The 20656-nt window shown below is 35.3% G+C and overlaps 1 protein-coding gene across 1 annotated transcript in view; it reads left to right on the forward strand.

Moving 5' to 3' along the window:
* LYST (lysosomal trafficking regulator) overlaps positions 1–20656 on the forward strand; it is a 213573-nt gene that overhangs the window by 109602 nt on the left and 83315 nt on the right. The window contains exons 23-31 of the mRNA XM_024252983.2: positions 400–1027; positions 2539–2716; positions 4302–4471; positions 6647–6877; positions 7750–7916; positions 8563–8712; positions 13744–13935; positions 16105–16283; positions 18626–18832. Of these exons, the coding sequence (XP_024108751.2) occupies positions 400–1027; positions 2539–2716; positions 4302–4471; positions 6647–6877; positions 7750–7916; positions 8563–8712; positions 13744–13935; positions 16105–16283; positions 18626–18832 (2102 nt within the window). The remainder of the gene's footprint in view (positions 1–399; positions 1028–2538; positions 2717–4301; positions 4472–6646; positions 6878–7749; positions 7917–8562; positions 8713–13743; positions 13936–16104; positions 16284–18625; positions 18833–20656) is intronic.

Below are 20656 nucleotides of genomic sequence, written 5' to 3' on the forward strand. Positions count from 1 at the left end.
AAAAGACATATGTTTTGGGAAGATATTAATAAAAAGTGGTTAAAATAAAAATAGTTTTGGCATTCAAGAATTTTAAGCATTAAGCCAGGTGTAGGGTGCATGCCTATAGTCCCAGCTGCTTGGAGTCTGAGGTAGGAGGCTGTCTTGAGCCCAGGAGTTAGAGGCTGCAGTAAGCTGTGATTGTGCCACTACACTTCAGTCAGGGTAAGAGAGCAAGACCCTGTCTCTTAAGAAAAAGTAAAGGAATTTTAAGCATTAGTTACTTGTAAAATTAACCTGTATGGATTTTAACAGTGCTAGATAAATGGGCTTTTGCTGTGGTTGCAATTTATAATGCAAAAGAGAGGTGGTCTCACTTAATAGATTTTTAAGTAGTATTTTTGTATCTACTCTTACCAGGAGAGAATTCCTCTAATATTATTCCACAACAGATGGCCACCCATATGCTGCGTTCTAGAAGCCTACCAACATTCCCTACTTCTTCACTACTAATGCAATCACAAAAACTGACTGGAAGTTTGGGTTGTAGTATCGACAGGTTACAAAATATTGCAGATACTTATGTTGCCACCCAATCAAAGAAACAAAATTCTTTGGGGAGTTCCGACACACTGAAAAAAGGCAAAGAGGATGCATTCATCAGTAGCTGTGAGTCTGCAAAAACTGTTTGTGAAATGGAAGCTGTCCTCTCAGCCCAAGTCTCTGTCAGTGATGTCCCAAAGGGAGTGCTGGGATTTCCAGTGGTCAAAGCAGATCATAAAGAGTTGGGAGCAGAACCCAGGTCAGAAGATGACAGTCCTGGGGATGAGTCCTGCCCACACCGACCTGATTACCTAAAGGGATTGGCCTCCTTCCAGCGAAGCCACAGCACTATTGCAAGCCTTGGGCTAGCCTTTCCTTCACAGAATGGATCTGCAGCTGTTGGCCGCTGGCCAAGTCTTGTTGATAGAAACACTGATGATTGGGAAAACTTTGCCTATTCTCTTGGTTATGAGCCAAATTACAACCGAACTGCAAGTGCTCACAGGTACTTATGTGTTTTTGTACACTCCTCCCATCTTTATTTTACTATTCTTTAAAGACTCTCTACCCCTCTGGAAATGTCTTCATTATGCCACTTCTTATAATACAACAAACAGAAAAGTTTATTTCTTTATATACATAATAATAACAAACAGAAAGATATATTTTTCCTTATTTTAATACTAGATAATATTGAATTCCATATTTAACCAAAATCTAAACCATAAGTAGCACTTAAAAAAAAATATATTGTGGTTTAATTCCTTATAGTTATTGAGGAAAAATTCTTCAGGACAGAGAAATGATAGGATTTATCTAAAGCTTTGACTCATGAGAATGATTCTGTCCACTTGGTGCTCATGTGAAGGTGGGAGTGATTTCTAGACTGGGCCTGTCCTGGGTAACATCTCACTTGATCAGAGACAAGTGACGGCTCCAGAAGGGAAGAGGAACAGGTGTCATAGGGTGGCTGCTCCATTCCACTCAGGTAATTATAATGCAGGTCTTGGTGCCGAACATTGGTAGTTCTTCTCTGGATGAAGTCAGAAGAGAGCTAAAATGGCCTCAGAAAGAAATACCAGTGTTTCCCAGGACAGGCTGTCACCAGACTGCACAGAGTCCTCCACGTTATGACAGACATTGCCTAGACGTTGTATTTCTTCAGCCATTTTCCTTCTGCTACCCCAGTTTGTTCTCTCTCCAAAAACTTAAGGTTCCTCTGTCACCTGGACACACATGACCTTGCTTTGGTGATGAGATATCCCTCTTATCTTTTCCTCTACTTCTGCTATTGCAGACCCATAACTTTATATGGAGCTCAGATGCAGCAGTGCTAGAGAGCATTCCCTTTATGAGAAAATCTCATTTCACCAGGAGCTTCAAGAAGTTTCACCTGGGCTAAACCCAGCAGCATTTGTTAGGATATTTAGATGGAGGTTTTATTTTCACACTTGGTTCTTGAGAGGATATTCTGTAATGCTAGATTCTCCCCCTGTACCAATATTTGCCTCTCTTCTCTGTGAGTGAACTGGGTTTTTCTGACATGCCTAGACTCCTAATAAAGCTGTTTCTTACTTGGTGGAAAAAAAAAACATTTCCAATAGCATCTCAAGTAGCAATGTCCAGTGAAACTTTCTGCAATGATGGACATGTTTTATTCATGCTGTCTAATACAGTCAGCACTAGCCACATATGCCTACTGAGCACTTGAAATGTGGCTGATGCAACTGAGGAACTAAATTTTTAGTTTAAATAAATAGCATAAGTGACAGTGACCACTGTATTAGACATCAGGGATGTGCAATCGAATAGTGTTAATAGACTATATGCCCAAAAAAATCAATGATAAAAAGTGGTGGTAAATTTGTTAATCACAGTTAAATTAGGAAACATTTCTTAAACATTATGAACATTTGTTTCACCTGTAAAAAATGCTACTACTTGTCACAGTTCCTAAGGTAATCATCATGCACTTTTCTCGTCATGTTAGTAAGACTTTTTTGGTCTCTGTTTTAGTGTAACTGAAGACTGTTTGGTACCTATATGCTGTGGATTATATGAACTCCTAAGTGGAGTTCTTCTTATCCTGCCTGATGTTATGCTTGAAGATGTGATGGACAAGCTTATTCAAGCAGATACACTTTTGGTCCTCGTTAACCACCCATCACCAGCTATACAACAAGGTGTTATTAAAGTAAGGGCAAATACTAGATATGTTATTTTAATTCAGAAAAATAAATATATATGTAATTTAAAATTTTGAGTATATACTTTAAAGTAGACCTAAATCTCTCTTTTATATTTTAGAATAATGAACTAATATAGTTTGTTACTTAATACTCATATATATTTTTTAAATTTTTTTATTTTGATAGCTTTAGGGATACAGGGGTTTTTGGTTACATGATCATATTTTTGCATCATCCAATTTTAAGTCCCCCTCCATATATTGGTTCATAGCAATATGTTTTTTAAATCTACCAATAAATCCCCATATCTGAACATTTAGTAAATCTCTTTTGTAAAAATTACAAGGAATATGTGGTTCATTGGAAATCTCTTCTTCAGTGTACTATCAAATTTTAGATATTTACTTCAGCTCTCAGCTTAGATGACACCTTTTCAAACAGACCTTCCCTGATGATCTTGTCAAAATAACTTCCCTCTAATCTTATTATTTATTCTATCATAGCATCCTATTTATGTCTTGTAATTATCTTTTTAATCTGTGTACTTGTTTTTTAAATTTCTCACAAATATAAGCTTCATGAGGGTGGGCATCTTGTGTAATAGGTACTAAGTTATTATTGAATGAGTAAATGCTTGATATGAATAGTTTCCATTAGAAAACAACCCAATATTAAAATAATCTTATAAAGATTCTCATTTTTCTTTAGTTTGCTTGGATGTAGGTGTTGTTTAATCACTTGCAATACAACCTAGTGTTGAGTTCCCGTTTCATGTGTAAGTCCCTGAGCTAGTTGCAATATAGTATATAAAGGGAAATAATAGAAGCCCTACATTCAAGAATTTCACAGTCTAGAAGGGAGAGTCTCATACTTAACTAAGTAAAACGTAAGGAATTCTGTGATGAGTGCTGCAGTGGCAGTATTAATAAAGAATTGAACATAGAGGAAACAGGAAAGGATTCATGGAAAAAGTATACTCGTGTTATGCTGTAAACTTAGAAAGCTTTTTTAGTAGGGGAATAAATAGTTGTGTGTCTGGGGGAAAGGAGTCTATCACTACTTTGAGACAGTCATTGAAGGGGAGAAGGAAGTGGAAGGATTAATTTGGTATTACACGTGTTGCATTTAAGATGCTAGAGAAGGGTGGAAATTCAGGCCTATGCTCAGGGTAAATAATCTGTCAAGAAGCCTAGAAGTAGAGGTCTAGGATAGATAGATATAGATATAGATATAGATTTGCAGAGAGAGCATAGTTTACGGATTTTTTCCCCCTCAGCATTAGGTACAAATATTCTACTTATACTCAACTAAGGCTGCCAGTCTACCAGGTGTCCATGCTCAGCTAAAAATGCCAGTTTCCCCATGAGAGAAACATCAAGATCTCCAAGATAGAGTCATCATTAGCATTCCACAGTAGCCAAAGACAAATTCATTTTTGCTTTGCTGTGGTGGTGGCATTTTTTTAAGCTTTCTGTGTTTTTCTGTACATATGAACTTAATAATTTACAAATACAGTTGTGTTACACTGATTTGTATATATTATATTTAATTTTAATGCATTATCTAAATTGACTTAAATTTTTTGTTTAGCTATTAGATGCATATTTTGCTAGAGCATCTAAGGAACAAAAAGATAAATTTCTGAAGAATCGTGGATTTTCCTTACTAGCCAACCAGTTGTATCTTCATCGAGGAACTCAAGAATTGTTAGACTGCTTCATCGAAATGTTCTTTGGTCGACATATTGGCCTTGATGAAGAGTAAGTGTGTTCTTCCCTCCACTATAATTGGGAATCTTTTGTCTTTTTTCTTTTCTTTTCTTTTGAGACGGAGTCTCGCCCTGTTGCCCAGGCTGGATTGCAATGGTGCAATCTCAGCTCACTGCAACTTTCACCTCCCAGGTTCAAGTGATTCTCCCGCCTCAACCTCCCGAGTAGCTGGGATTACAGGCACGCACCACCATGCCCGGCTAATTTTTTGTATCTTTAGTAGAGATGGGGGTTTCACCATGTTGGCCAGGCTGGTCTCAAACTCCTGACCTCATGATCTGCCTGCCTTGGCCTCCCAAAGTGCAGGGATTACAGGCGTGAGCCACTATGCCTGGCTTTTTTTTTTTTTTTTTTTTTTTTTTTTTTGAGACAATGTCTCACTCTGTCACCCAGGCTGGAGTGCAGAGAGACACAGTCATGCCTTAGCTCATTGCAGCCTTGAACTCCTAGATTCAAGGGATCCTCCTACCTCAGTCTCTTGAGTAGCTAGGATTACAGGCACGCACCACCACACTTGGCTAATTTTTTTTACTTTTAGTGGAGATGGGTCTTGCGGTGTTTCCCAGGCTGGTCTCAAACTCCTGACCTCAAGCCATCCTCCTGCCTTGGCCTCCCAAAGTGTTGGGATTATAGGTGTGGGCCACCACACCTAGCAAGATCTTTTGTCTTAAACGTAAAATTTAGTGAACTCACTCTTAACTAAATCTTTTGGTCACCTTTAGAAAAAATCTGCTAAAAGTAATTTTCCAGGTGAATCAATGTATTATTTGCCATATGATGTTCTTTCTAATATAAGTTCATCCTTCATAGTTCATTCACTAGTTAGAAACTAGAAACAAATAAAAGCTGCAGCAGATAAAAGTGATAGCTAAGATTTGGCAGATAGTATTAACATGAGAAGATAACTGAAAAGACAGGTGAGGCTGGGCGTGGTGGCTCAAGCCTGTAATCCCAACACTTTGAGAGGCAGAGGTGGGTGGATCACCTGAGGTCAGGAGTTCAAGCCTGACCAACATGATGAAACTGTCTGTACTAAAAATACAAAATTAGCTGGGCATGGTGGCACATTCATGTAATCCCATCTACTTGGGAGGCTGAGGCAGGAGAATCGCTTGAACCTGGAAGGCAGAGGTTACAGTGAGCCAGGATTGTGCAATTGCACTTCAGCCTGGGCAACGAGTGAAACTCCATCTCAAAAGAAAAAAAAAGAAAAGAAAAGAAAAAAAGAAAGGTAGCTCATGTATTCTCAGTGACAGATCACATAAATGATCCGTATAGGAGCTCCTTACTCTCCTCGAGCCTTCAGGTTATCTGGGAGAGGAGTAAACCCCTCGCCTGGAATTCCTGGATGCGCTGGTTGCTGAGTTTCGACCCTGGTAGAATGCTGATGGATTAGCAAATAAGTGTAAAAATAAAAGAATATTTTTCTCCCAAACCAAAAGTTTGGCAGAAATTAAACTGTAATTTCTGTTTATGATAGAATAGAGAGAAATGTGTGTCTCCTTATTGTGATAGACAAATTCAGAGCTTAAAGAATTTACTAAATTGTTATGGTAGTTTCAATGCTACTTTTCATTTACATACAGCTTTTGGCTTTCACGAAACAATTCTGCATTACCTTATTTGACTCTCACAATCGCCTTGAGAAGAAAAGAGGACATATATCACCACATATTTTTGACAGATAAGGAAAATGAGGCACAAAATATTTAGCTAATTTCATTCCATCCCAGAGGCAAGTTGTATTGGGATAAGAACTCGAGAATCATTCCCTTTTGCTAGACCTCTTTTTACTAGCTCGCTGTCTCTCAAATACTATGTAAAATAATAATAATAATTTTCCTGTGCACTTGAAGCCCCCAAACATAGTTTCTTTGGACATAAGGGTCTCATAGATGAATTAAAATAAATCAGTTAAAACCAAGAAATTGTATGCATATTTCACTTGAATGTTTGTGTATTTATCTTGGGATGGACTTCTAGCAACAGCTTTTACCCTATTATTGGAGGGACTCTATCATCTTAAAAACAGGTTAAGAATCCTTACTCCCCCAACTTGTTTTTATGACTTCAAAATCAAGTTAGCAAAATGACCCATAGTTGCTATCATATTTTCTTATTTTGTGATTGTTTCTAATGTGCTCTTAACTGTATTATTTATTATAGATTTGATCTGGAAGATGTGAGAAACATGGGATTGTTTCAGAAGTGGTCTGTCATTCCTATCCTGGGACTAATAGAAACCTCTCTATATGACAACATACTCTTGCATAATGCTCTTTTACTTCTTCTCCAAATTTTAAATTCTTGTTCTAAGGTAGCAGATATGTTGCTGGATAATGGTCTACTCTATGTGTTATGTAATACAGTAGCAGCCCTGAATGGATTAGAAAAGAAGTAAGTTTAAAATTATTATTTAAAATTACATCTGATAAATACTTTAGAACAGGAAAACTTTAGTATTAGTTTACTTTAATACACGAGTTTACCTATGTAAGAAGCCTTTCTGTGTACTTCTGAACCTAAAATAAAAGTAAAAAAAAAATAATAACAGAAAGAAAGAAAAAAAACAGCAAGAAATTGTATTTACTGAATGTCCCTGTAGCTACTTTATTAACTGGCCCAAGTTAGTTTCTAACCCTTGCTTGATTTGGAAAACCCAGATGGAGAGAAGCATTGTAGGCCTAATATCGTACATTGAGGTAGATTATCAAGATTAAAATTGAAGACCAGAAGTAACTAATTCATATTTATTGGGTATTTATAAATAATATAAATGCAAATCTATTACCTCTTTTAGTCCTAAAAATAACCCTAATTTATACAAGTGAGATTCAGAGAGGTTAATTAATTTAGTCAAATTCACCTTCTCTGAAAAGTCTTGGCAGAATGTTCCTGTTCATACCCACACAATCTTCATCCTTAGTGTGGACTAGAAACTGCCTATGTGTTCTTATAGTATCTTGTATTAATCTCTAGTGTTACACTTACAACCACTTACTGTTTATAGTAATCTGTTTACTTGTCCAGTTCTCTGTAAAACTATGTATTTTTGACAGGTGTCAAAGTGTATCTTATTTCTATTTCTAGCATACACACTACATATTACTTGCCATAAAATAAGCATGAATAAATATTGAATGACTGCATGAATGAGTGCAAGCTGGTCAAACAGGAATTTAAACCATTTAAATCAGTTAGCTGTGTCTTAAATTATTTGTTCTTTTTCTTATAAATGTTCTGTTTCCTTCTTTTGTTGTTATCTTTAGCATTCCTGTGAGTGAATATAAATTGCTTGCTTGTGATATACAGCAACTTTTCGTAGCAGTTACAATTCATGCTTGCAGTTCCTCGGGCTCACAGTATTTTAGGGTTATTGAAGACCTTATTGTAATGCTTGGATATCTTCAAAATAGCAAAAACAAGAGGACACAAAGTAAGATTTAATTTTTATGAATTTGGGGAGGGAGTTGTATAATAGACAAACCTGTTATTTGAGCATAATCTCTTTCTTCTTAGAAACTCTTTTACTGAAATTTTAACGTTAATTTTGTGATAATATCTATCAGTTTTTAAAAAGAAGCCTAAAAAGGCTTGAAAAAGTGGCAAAAATAGAAAAAGTGATTCCCCCATGTAGTTAGTAGTTGGCGATACATAAGTGAAAGATGTCACTGATTTTTCTTACCAAGTAGAATTTAAAAGCGTATGTTGAATAGTAATACCCTTTAGTTTTCTTTAATGGTAATTATTAAAGTGAATATGAAACAAAAAATATGATAATTGCTGGTTAAACTTTTGCCTTGTATAGAAAAAAAGCCTGTTCTTTGAAACAATTTTTAAAATGAAATAAATTTATGAGCTAATATTTTTCCATTGAAGGTTTTTTAGTGACCATTTGTAAATTTGCTTTAAAATTGCTTTTAACAAGAATTTAAAAATGTCTACTACCATCACCCCCATGCTGATCAAAATTTAAAAATTTGTATCTAACAAAACATTATTGTCATGATACATAAAATCAGTTCAATTAAAAAATTAGTAACCACATAGCTTGAAAACATTCTAGTATCTTCTGTTTTTAGATATGGCTGTTGCACTACAGCTTAGAGTTCTCCAGGCTGCTATGGAATTTATAAGGACCACCGCAAATCATGATTCTGAAAACCTCACAGATTCACTCCAGTCACCTGCTCCCCATCATGCAATAGTTCAAAAGCGGAAAAGCATTGCTGGCGAGTATTGAAATCATATTTTAATAACCATAAATTGAGGCTAGCTTGACTTTCCTATGTTCTTATGCCATTCACACTTTTAAAATATTTCTTGTTTTACATAAAATTTAAGAAAGATTTTTTCCTGAAGGAAACTATTCTGCTACTTACTTTTAGTGCTTTTCTCATTCAGTTATTTCTTGAGCACCTGCCTACCATGTGCTGAGCATTGTGCTAAATATTGGAGATACAATGATGAAAAAAACAGACACAGATTCTGCCCCTGCAGAGACTGTAAAATAGTAGGGAAATGTAGAGGGTAGGAATAGAGATTATAACCGGGCAGTCTACATCAGGATTAGGGAAGTCTCTGAGAAAGTGAGATTTTAATATAGATGTAAAGGATGAGAAAGGAGTTAGCAAGGCAGAGAGTCAGAGAAAGAGTATTACAGGCAGAATGGATGGCTTATATGAAGCTTCCAAGGCAGGGAAAAGCTGAGCTTGTTCAGAGAAATAAAGAAAGCCATTTAGCTAGAATGTGTCACTTGATAAGAGTGGGACACCAGAAGAGGCTGTACAGTATGGCGTGGGCCAAAGTCATTTTTTAATCATATAGGCCTTGTTAAGGAGCTTAGATTTTATCCTAACGGGAAGTCATTAAAGGTTTTAAGTAGGTGGCGTGCTATAAACAGCTTTCTGTTTTATAAAGATCACTCTGTCTTCTGTGTAGAAAGTGGGTTAGAGAAGAGGAAGAGGAGAAGAGAGGTAGTGGGGAGTCCAGGTAGGAGGCTATTACAGTAGTCAGGGCAGATGATGGTGGCTTGCACATGGTTAAAATGCACATGATGTCAGGGTTTGGTATAAATTAGTACATGTCATCAAATAATAAACATTAATATTGTTAGGCTTCCTTATTTTTTCTACAAAATCTGCTATGATCTTTACCCAGAAAGATAACATGAACACCACATACACAGGATATACACACATACATATGTATACATAGTGGATAAATATGCATATATACATGCACACACACACCATCTCCAGAGTATTTGGTAAATTGTTTGAAATTTAATCACTCTTACTGTCTTAAATTCACTTAAGTTCAAATCTTTCTTTCACCTGTGTTAAGCTACTTCTGTGTTCAATGCTATGCAAAAATTTTAAACCATGTGAAAGACTCACTTGTAAAGAAAAGCTACCAAGTACCCATTGTTTTGCAGTAGTATGTTTAAATTATGCTAAATAAAACTTCTAAAATATCTATGTAACTAAACTTACTGCCCTCTACATTCTTCCTTATTTAATATCTGAATGCACTGTGTCTTCTTGAGCTGCCCTCCCAGTTGTACATCTCTTTTGTCCTGCGTAGAAACATTCTTTATCAGTTCTAGCATTAATGCTCAGCTTCCTGCATGCCAAAACATGATTGCTGGACACCTTTCCTTTGCAGGACTCCTTATATAGTCAGTGACTGCTTAGATGGAATTTGCCCTCTATTGATATCAGAAAGTATACCTTTACTACCCCTGCTGTTTCTTTTGTATTGATACTTCTCATTCTCATATCTGTTCCTCCTCTGCTTCCATCCCTAGATCTCGGGTTTTAGTTAATTATCACCTTGTGCCTGGGCTAACACAATAGTCCTCTTGCTATTTCCCATTTGGTCAATTATTTCTCTAGCAGTCTTTAATCTCTCTCTTTAGATACTAGCATTTAGTCACCTTGAGCCTTAGAGCCCTACATAGCTTCAAGTTTGTTTTTTTTTTTTTTTTTTTTTTAGTTTGAGTCATTTTAAAACAGATAATGAACTTTTAGTCTTTTCACTAGATGGCTGTCCTTTTTTCTGACTTCTGTAGCTTCTTATTATACTTGGACTTGTCTTTTTCACTCTAAGTAAATGTGATTGCTGCGAGCTATAGGAGACTTACAGAATCCTACACGTTTTTAGCTTAATAAAAGACCTTAAAAGTCATCCAGTCCAGCTTCCTCATCTTAAGACCCACTGCATCCTAGAACTAGGGACTGCTGGCACTTGCACCCCTATACTCATCCCTTTGTGTCCTGCACCACATCTACTCATTCCAGGTCTGTCATATCTCTTAGGACCCATCTCTCTCTCTCTGAAGTCTCTCTCAATCCTTCCTGTTTTAAATACTACCCTTATTGAAATTCTATCTTTGTGAATCTAGTTTGCAAAATACCACTTTATATGTGTTCGGTTGTTGCTTTGTAATTGTTTCTAAGTTGTTTTTTTACACACATACTTGGGAAAGATTGTGCTTTTTATTTCTTCACTATTACTTAAACGTATCATCAAAAGTATATTGGCTTTGTATGCTACAGGTACAAAAACTGCAGAATACTGAAGCTCTTCTGTTTCTGAGCAGTGTGGTTACAAAAACTAATTCAAGTCCATTTGTCCATGATACTAAAGTGACATAGAGGGATTTCTATTTCTGTCATGTCTATTAATTAGGTAATGAATTGTTCCTTCAAAGACTTAAGCCATTCTCTTTACTGATAAATGTTTAGGTGTGGTGGGGGGATTCCTATATAGATTCATTTAGCATTTGTTGAAAACTACGGAGATGAGTGACACCTCCAGCCCCACTGCCACTATCCTCCACCTTCAGCAGGAGTTGTGGGGACTGCCAGCAGCTGCAGCTTCCATTATGGCCACACACCAGACTCTGATAATAGACAAATTTACTCAAGCCCTGAACCCCAGGATATCCATGACTTGGAACCAAGGTTTCTTCAGCAGTACTGTCATTACATCTAGACCTTAAGTTCTTGCATTGCTAGAGGAGTTAGATACTATTTTATTGTCAGATTAATCTTATTAATCTTATATTAATCTTATAAACTCAGGTTTACCATTCTTCTGCTCAGCAGTTCCGAGTTGCCTGCTGCCCAGTGAACAAAGCTCTGATTCCTTAACCTCTATATCTGTTTTTGGTCTAGATATCTATATCTATACATATCTTTATATGTAATTTTACCTAAATGGTATCATGCTCTACCTACTGTTTATAAATTGATTTCTATTTCTGGTCATTATATTATAGATATTTTTCCATATTAAGAAACATAAATATTCTTTTATTTTTAATGATTGCAAAATAATCTATTATTTTGATGTGGATAATCTTCTGTAACTTTTATAGATAAACAGGTTTTTTGCTTGGTTTTTGCTATTATAAATAAGGTAGCAATATATACTTTTAAATTTTTTTTTACTTGTCTGCTTATTAATATGAAAAACTTTACACATCACCCTTAATGCATGAAGGTAGAAGTAGTCAGCATTAGGATATTATTTAGAATGCTAGACATATATTTAAATTATCATACACTCACACACACACACAGTTATATTAGTAATTCACATACAAATGAACTTTATATTTCAACCAATAATAATACTAACCATTAAAACTATTTTATTATCTGTGAGAATGAGACAGGCATTACGTTTTACATTCATTATTTTATTTTATCAACAAAACAACTCTTTCTTTATCCGTTTATTCAGCCATCAAACATCAAATATTTCTTGAGTACCAGCCATGTACCAGTTGCTATTTTACCAGTCTTCATGGAACTTGTACTAGGGAAAATGATCAATAAGCATATAAACAAATATATTTAATATAATGTTAGATAGTGATAAATATCTACCTGTGAAGTAAGCTCTGTTTTCTTTCTAATCCACATCTTATGCCTGAGAAAACTGAGGTTTAGAAAGAAATGTGCTTAAGGCCACACCAGCTCTGTGTGGCTTCATAGCAGGAGTGCTGAAATACCCTCCCACTTTTTCTAGTATTAATACCTAGTACTAAAGAAGACTTACTTAACATTTCCTTATTCAGTGTATTATCATACCTCTGAATTACAATCAGCAGCTGCACATACAGCATGAAAGCTGTCAGATGTAGACATCAGGAAGAATCTGCTTAAACTAAGTATATTGTTTGTCAGTATAACTCTTGAATATATACAGGATATGAATGTTTGTATTTTCTTTTTTTTTTTGCCTCAAAAGTGACTATCTACCAAAATATATTAACTGATTAAGAATACTAATTACCCAAAATACTGAGCAATCTAAAATAGCATTAAAATATTTAAATATCTTACAGGATAAGTCACTAAAACCTGTTATAATTTAGTCATATGTAAGTAATTTTTATAGAGGTTATTTATAGAAATTGATATATGTTTTCATAATTTAAAACAAAGGTTCAATTCCAATGAAGGGTTCCATTATTCCTCATCTACCAAGACATCATTTTGGTTCCTATGGTCAACTTCCGATGCCCTTCTCCTTCAGTCCATTAAATCAAGACTCATCCCCCCAGTTTTCTCCTGGATGCACTACCTGTATTGTACCTCCCGGAGCAGGTGCAGTAATGGTGCAGGAATGCCACTCCTCTCTGTTCAGCCTGAGGAAACCTTTCTCAGGAAATGCTTTTGTAGCATTGAATTCCAAATGATGCATATGTTCTAAATCATTTTAATAACAAATCACTGGAATTATATTCACCTTTCTGATCTCTTCACTTTCATTGACTGATTTCTACTTTGTCACTATACACAATTTTTAAAATTACTTTATGAAATTCAACAACAGTAATTATCCAGAAATAGTAATATTCTTACTAAAAAATTATGTGCATTAAAACTTGATTTTGGAATACAAAGAAGTGAAACAGTATTTGAAACTATTTTATCAAAATGTTCTGAACTAGTTAAGCCTATTTAATACTTTTTAACTCGAACTTTGCAAAATGACATCTGTTTTACTAAGCTATGTCACTAGCTTCAACATTGTTATTTAGGACTTTGAAACCAAAAGTACTGCTGCACTTCTTCAAAGAGGGAGAAGCATCATTTTCTCTTAATCACTCTTTCCTTTGTATAAATTGACTTTGTAGTAAATAAGGTTGTTTTCATGGTCTGGTAATCAAAAAGTTTCAGCAAAAATAGTTTCCTTGATCTTTATTAACACTGGGATTTGATGTTTTAATTTATATACTTTTAAAGGTCCTCGAAAATTTCCACTTGCTCAAACTGAATCGCTTCTGATGAAAATGCGTTCAGTGGCAAATGATGAGCTTCATGTGATGATGCAACGGAGAATGAGCCAGGAGAACCCTAGCCAAGCAACTGAAACAGAACTTGCACAGAGACTACAGAGGCTCACTGTTTTAGCAGTCAACCGGATTATTTATCAAGGTAAGACTATTGGATTAGTTTGTTTTTCCTCAGATTTTAAAACGAAAGAGAAGTAATCTAAGAGGAAACTGGTTAGTTTTCAGATGTTTAAGCAGCATTATTTTTCAGTTCTTAACATCCATATTATTAAGAGTTTCTTATTTGGAACTGATAAGTCTTGAATAAAAGTCCACTTTCAATGTGTTCAATGCTAGCGCAGGTTGACCAGTTTAAAACCATGTGGCACTTCCAGTATGATCTTTTGAGATCGTTGTAGATTCACATGCAGTTAAGAAATAATACAGAGAGACCCTGTATACCCTTTACCCAGTTTCCCCCATGAATCTTGCAGAACTGTAGTAGAATATCACCACCAGATGAGTAACATCGATACAGTCAGCAGCATTTCCAGCACCACAAGGATCTCTCACATTGCCCTTTTCTTAGCCACACCCACTTTCCTCTCACCCCCAGCCCCTCAGCCCCATAACCGCTAATCTGTTCTCCATTTGTATATTTTTGTTTCATCAAGAATATTTTATAAATGGAAGCATACAGTATGTAGCCTTTTGGAATTAATTTTTTCACTCAGTGTAATACTCTGGAGAGTCATTCTGGTTGTTGCATATATCAATAGTTCCTTTTTTTTTGCCGAGTAATATTTGTGGTATGGATATATGAATCTGGGTTGTTTCCAGTTTTTGGCTATTACAAATAAAGCTTCTGTAAGCATTTATGTGCAGGTTTTGTGAGAATATAAGTCTTTATTTTTCTGGAGTAAGTGCCCAGGAGTGCAGTTACTGGGTCATACAGTAATTACATGTGTAGTTTTTTAAGAAACTGCCAGACTTTTCCAGAGTGGCTGTAGTTTTACATTCCCATCAACAGTGTATGAGTGGTCCAAGTTTTTTCACATCCTTACCTAGTATTTGTTGTTGTCACTATTTTTTATTTTGACCATTCTGACAGATGTGTAGTAATATCTCATTGTGGTTTTAATTTGCATTTCCATATTGGGAAATGAATATATATGTACATACTTAAAATGTAATACTTAGAGCAGCCACTAAAAAAAAGCTATTCAAAGAAATACACTCCAAAACACTATAAATAATGTTCTCACCACACACACACAAAAATGATGACTATATGAGGTGATAGATATGTTAACTAGCTTGATTATGGTGATTATTTGACAATGTATTCATATATCAAAACACCTTAATTATATACCATTTCTATTTGTCAGTTATATTCCGATAAAGCTGAAGATTATTTTTTAAAAAACACTGTAGATAAGTCAAAATGGAATTCTAAAAAAATGTTCAGGTAACCCAAGGAAGACAGGAAAAAGTAACCAGTAATTGTTAATCACTAGAAAAACATGATAAACTCAAGTTATTATTATTTTTTTAGCTTTTTTTACTTTTCTTTATCTCTTTTTTTTCTTTTTTGAGATGGGTTCTCACTCTGTCACCAAGGCTAGTGGTATGATCTCAGCTCACTGCAACCTCTACTTCCTGGGCTCAAGCAATCCTCCCATCTCAGCCTCCTGAGTAGCTGGGACTACAGGTGTGCACCCCATGCCCGGCTAATTTTTGTATTTTTTTGTAGAGATAGGATTCCACCATGTTGCCCAGGCTGATCTCAAACTCCTTGACTCAGGTGATCTGTGTGCTTTCACCTCCCACAGTGCGGGGATTACAGGCATGAGCCATCATCCCCAGCATTTTTTTTTTTTAACTTTTCTAATGTACATTCTGTGCAACAGACTCGCAGACTAAACTCTGAAATTGAACCATGATTATCACATATACAGCATGTAAATGGATAGCACATGCAGAGAAACAGCTCTGTAGATCCACTCATGTAAATATGACATGATCTTTATGTTTGATTTGTATAGTAATCTCATGGTTTTAATCATTTTGCAGTTTAACTTACCTTCATTAGTCAATTAAATATTTAATTTGGAATTGTATGACATGCATTTTCAAATTTCTATGTTATTTTACGTGAATTCACTTTCTACTATGTTGTATCTACTACATCGAATACACCTGATACACATTTAAATTGTGATAACTGAATTAGTAATTAAATACAATATTTTTACCAGTATTATTACTATTTATAATGGGTAGATAGCAGTGATATGACTAATTTTGTATTCTTTTTTTCAATTCAAAGAATTTAATTCAGACATTATTGACATTTTGAGAACTCCAGAAAATGTAACTCAAAGCAAGAACTCAGTTTTCCAGACCGAAATTTCTGAGGAAAATATTCATCATGAACAGTCTTCTGTTTTCAATCCATTTCAGAAAGAAATTTTTACATATCTGGTAGAAGGATTCAAAGTGTCTATTGTAAGTAAATTAATTACGTGGGAAATGTTCATTCACACAAAGGAAATAGAGGTTTTATGTTGACTGTATTATACGTTTTCAAAATCATATTTCTTTGTGCTCTTTCAGAGAGCTTTTTAAAACTCGGACAACTTGAATTTTTAATTATAAAATAATATATATTGCTAATTCACCCTTTCCAAAATGACTCAACTCATGCAGCATTGCTTTTTAAGCCTGTAACCCTAGAAGACATTTTCTAGTGTTGTTTAGTAAGATCAGCATCAGAAAAGAGTAGATTATCATCATTGATGACTACTGTGAGAGTTTACGTGAACTGTTTGTTTTTAAAGTACTGTATTTATGGCTACTCACTCTCATTTTTCTGAATTACTATGAATTTTAGATCTTGGCCTAAGTTTAACACCTTTAAAATTACATAGAGAATACTGATAAGTGTCAGAGTTCGTTTATCATCATCGCACTTGGGTTTCTGTGGGTCACTTACAGTTGACACAATGGAACAAATCGGTCAGTTTACTCCATAGATAGCAAAAGCCAATCTAATTCTAGCAGAACTCATAAATCATGACATGCCAATCTCTAAATCTAAACTAGATTTTGGTGTTTTAGCTCTGAACAGCAAAACCAAGTACGGATCCACTTAGAACTCAGTCACTCAAACGGGGCCCTTAGGACTAGAGGTAATTAGAGAGGAGCTGTTTCTAAAACTCATAATGAATTCTGAATGTACTGCTTCCAATTTTAAACCAGATACAGGTGATTTGATCGGCATTTGGCTAGGCTTAGTGGGACCATAGTTAAAAAAATTGGTTAATTGTTAGGGAATACTCTATGGTAAACCCATAGAGTAGTTTCCCCTTATCTTCGGGGGATACATTCCAGGACCCCTGGTGAATGCCTGATACCACAGATGGTACTGAAACCTGTATATACTATGTTTTTTCACATACATACATACCTGTGATAAAGTCTAATTTATGAATTAAGCATAGTAAGAGATTACCAATAATAATAAAACAGAACAGTTATAACAATATACTTTAATAAAAGTTATGTAAATGTAGTCTCTCTCTTTTTACAATGAGTAAATATCTTATTATACGGTACTTAACTATTTTCAGACCATGGTTGACTGTGGAAAGCAAAACCACAGGTAAGGGGGTACTGCTATATGCAGTGCTTAATTTGTGACTATTATACTCAATAATATAGCACAATTCAAGCCTTTATTATTAATCCTTTCTCTTTTTTATTGCAAAATCAGTGTAGGCTTATTTATCATTGTTCTTTGATCCTTTTTTTAATTTATAATTTTTGAGCCTTTGGTAATTTTTTCATGGCTTAGGACTTTAGCTTCTTTATCCATCTCTTCTTTTAAACTGTGGTAAGATATACATAACATAAAACTTACCATTTTGACCATTTTTAAGGATACAATTCAGTGGCACTAAGTATATTCATATTGTTGTGCAGCCATTGCCACCATCCATCTCTAGGAACTTTTTTTTTTTCTGAGATGGAGTCTCAGTCTGTCTCCCCAGCTGGAGTGCAGTGGCCCAGTCTCGGTTCACTGCAGCCTCCACCTCCCAGGTTCAAGCAATTCTCCTACCTCACCCTCCCAAGTAGCTGGGATTACAGGCACCCGCCACCACACCCAGCTAATTTTTGTATTTTTAGTAGAGACAGGATTTCACCATGTTGTCCAGACTGGTCTTGAACTCCTGACCTCAGGTGATCCACCTGCCTCGGCCTCCCAAAGTGCTGGAATTACAGGTGTGAGCCACCACACACAGCCGGAACTTTTTAATTATTCCAAATGAAACTCTGTACCCAATAAATAATAACTTTTACCACCCCTTCCCCCATTACCCAGTAATCACTATTCTACTTTCTGTCTCTGTGAGTTTGACTGTTCTAGATATCTTATACAAATAGAAGCATACAATATTTCTCCTTTTGTATATGGCTTATTTTATTTAGCATAATGTCCTCAAGGGTCATCCATGTTGTAGCGTGTGTCAGAATTTCCTTCCTCTTTAAGGATGAATAATATTCCATTGTATGTATATACCACATTTTGTTTATCTGTTCATCCACTGATGGACGTTCAGACTGTTTCCACCTTTTGGCTATTTTGAGTGATGCTGCTGTGAAAGTTGTACGCCCATCTCTTTTAAACTCCTGTGTGTATGGATATGTATATCTCTTTCTAATTTTGACTATTAAAATTAATCTGGAATAAAACATGTTCCATAATCTTCTTTAGGGCTGTGTTGAGGCTAGCATGGTATTGCTTAAGCAGTCTGATCCTAATTCATTCCTATCTTGATTGATTTTAGGGTTCAAGTAAAGCCAGTGGTTCCAAGCAGCAATGGACTAAAATTCTGTGGTCTTGTAAGGAGACCTTCCGAATGCAGCTTGGGAGACTGCTAGTACATATTTTGTCGCCAGCCCACGCTGCACAAGAGAGAAAGCAAATTTTTGAAATAGTTCATGAACCAAATCATCAGGAAATACTACGAGACTGTCTCAGCCCATCCCTACAAGTAAGTATCTCAGCTTTGATAAGTAAAACATTTGGTGAAATATAAAGTCTGAATAAAACAAGAACTGAAACTGAATGTTCATGCCTAATTTATAAATATAATTTTCTTACCAAGCAAATTTAACCTAAGGTCTTTCCTCAGGTGCTTTTACACAGGCTCAGTTTAACCTCTGTGTTTATTTCCCAATCTTTTTTCTAGTGCCTAAATTAAGAAGTTCTGTTTCAGAGTTTCTGTCAGATACTTTGTAATGTGTTAACACATCTTGAAGTGTTTTATTTAAGGATTGTTTGGAGGCTTTTTTTAAAAGCATTATATTACCTGTGAAACATCTATATTGAATAGCTCAAACAACAGTATATATAACATATCTCAAAAATATATGTGGTCAGTTAAAATAGAAAAAAATTATTAATCATTTGGAATGATCAAACCCAAAATACCTAAAAGAATTTCAGAGTGTATAAAGTTTATCACTTCAAGAGTGGTAGTTGGAAAGTTTAAAAGGTGCATTAAACCGTATTGGAGGGCTGTTTAACAGTTTCTAATAAAATTAAACATATATTTAACTTATGACCATGTTACTCCATTTTTAGATATTTACCTGAAAGAGAAATTAAAACATATGTTCATAAAAAGGCTTGTTTAAGAATATCTATGGCAGCCTTTTTTCATAATGGCCAAAAACTACAAATATTCAAATGCTTATCAACAGAAGAATGTACAAACACGTTGTGATTTCTTTATACCTGTAGAGAGAAATCTGTATAGACTATTCTACAGCACTGTATAGACTATTATACAGCTCTAAAAAGGAACAGACTACTGGTACAACTACCATTATGGATGAATCTCAGAAACATTGAGTGGGGAAAGGGACAGCCAAACACAAAGGAGTACAATCTGTGATTCTATTCATCTGAAGGAACAAGCAAAACCAAGATATGATTATAGAATTCAGGACAGTAGTTGTCTCTGTGGAAGGGGGATGGTGAGAAAGGGAATTGACTGGAAAGAGGTTTAAGGGAACTTTTTGGGGTGATAAAAATAAGATCTTATTTTGAGTAGTGGTTAAATGGATTTATGCAATTGTCAAAACTCATAGAAACACTTAATATATGTATGCTTTATTATATGTAAGTTATACCTCAATAGAGATGAGAGAGGATATATTAAAAAGGATAGGTATCCCCTTTAATACATGGAAAACTCATATCATATCAGGAGTCAAAACTATGTGGAAGGGATACTTTTAGGTGCTTTTTCCAGTATTAAGACACTTTCAAGTACACTGAGGGCACTGTCTTCCTTTTCCCAAGACAGAAGCATATTTAAGCCTGTATTTTCCTTCTGTGGAGAGTTTGAAATGGTGTTTTTTTCTTTCCTTTATGCTCAGCAAAGTTGCTATCCAGCAAAATTCAACTGCGGTGTTAACAGTCCGCTTTTTCTCATACCATCTTCCCTTCCCCACTACTTTATGTCTGTCAGTGGTATCATTATTGAATTTCAGCTTGAAATGTTTAACTGTGGTTGTCGTTGACTTTTTCTTCTCTCTCTCAGTCCATTTCGTCACCAAGGCCAGTTGTTTATTCACCCATGAAGACTGAGGATATTATCTTTAACCTAATAGTTTTAGCAGCCGCTGATGATAATTGCCAAGATCCACTTTTTCGTTAAAGAGTTACAAAATAGTGATTTCTCTAAGTCTCTCATTCCATCAGCATCTATAAGCTCTGACTTTCCTATAGGGAAGAACTTTGCCTTGTCAACTATTTGACTACCTTTTTTTTTTTTCTATTTTTTTTCACTGTTCAAGGTTTATTGTAG

The sequence above is a fragment of the Pongo abelii genome, chromosome 1 (genome assembly GCF_028885655.2).
Source record: "Pongo abelii isolate AG06213 chromosome 1, NHGRI_mPonAbe1-v2.0_pri, whole genome shotgun sequence".
Taxonomy (NCBI): Eukaryota; Metazoa; Chordata; class Mammalia; order Primates; family Hominidae; genus Pongo; species Pongo abelii.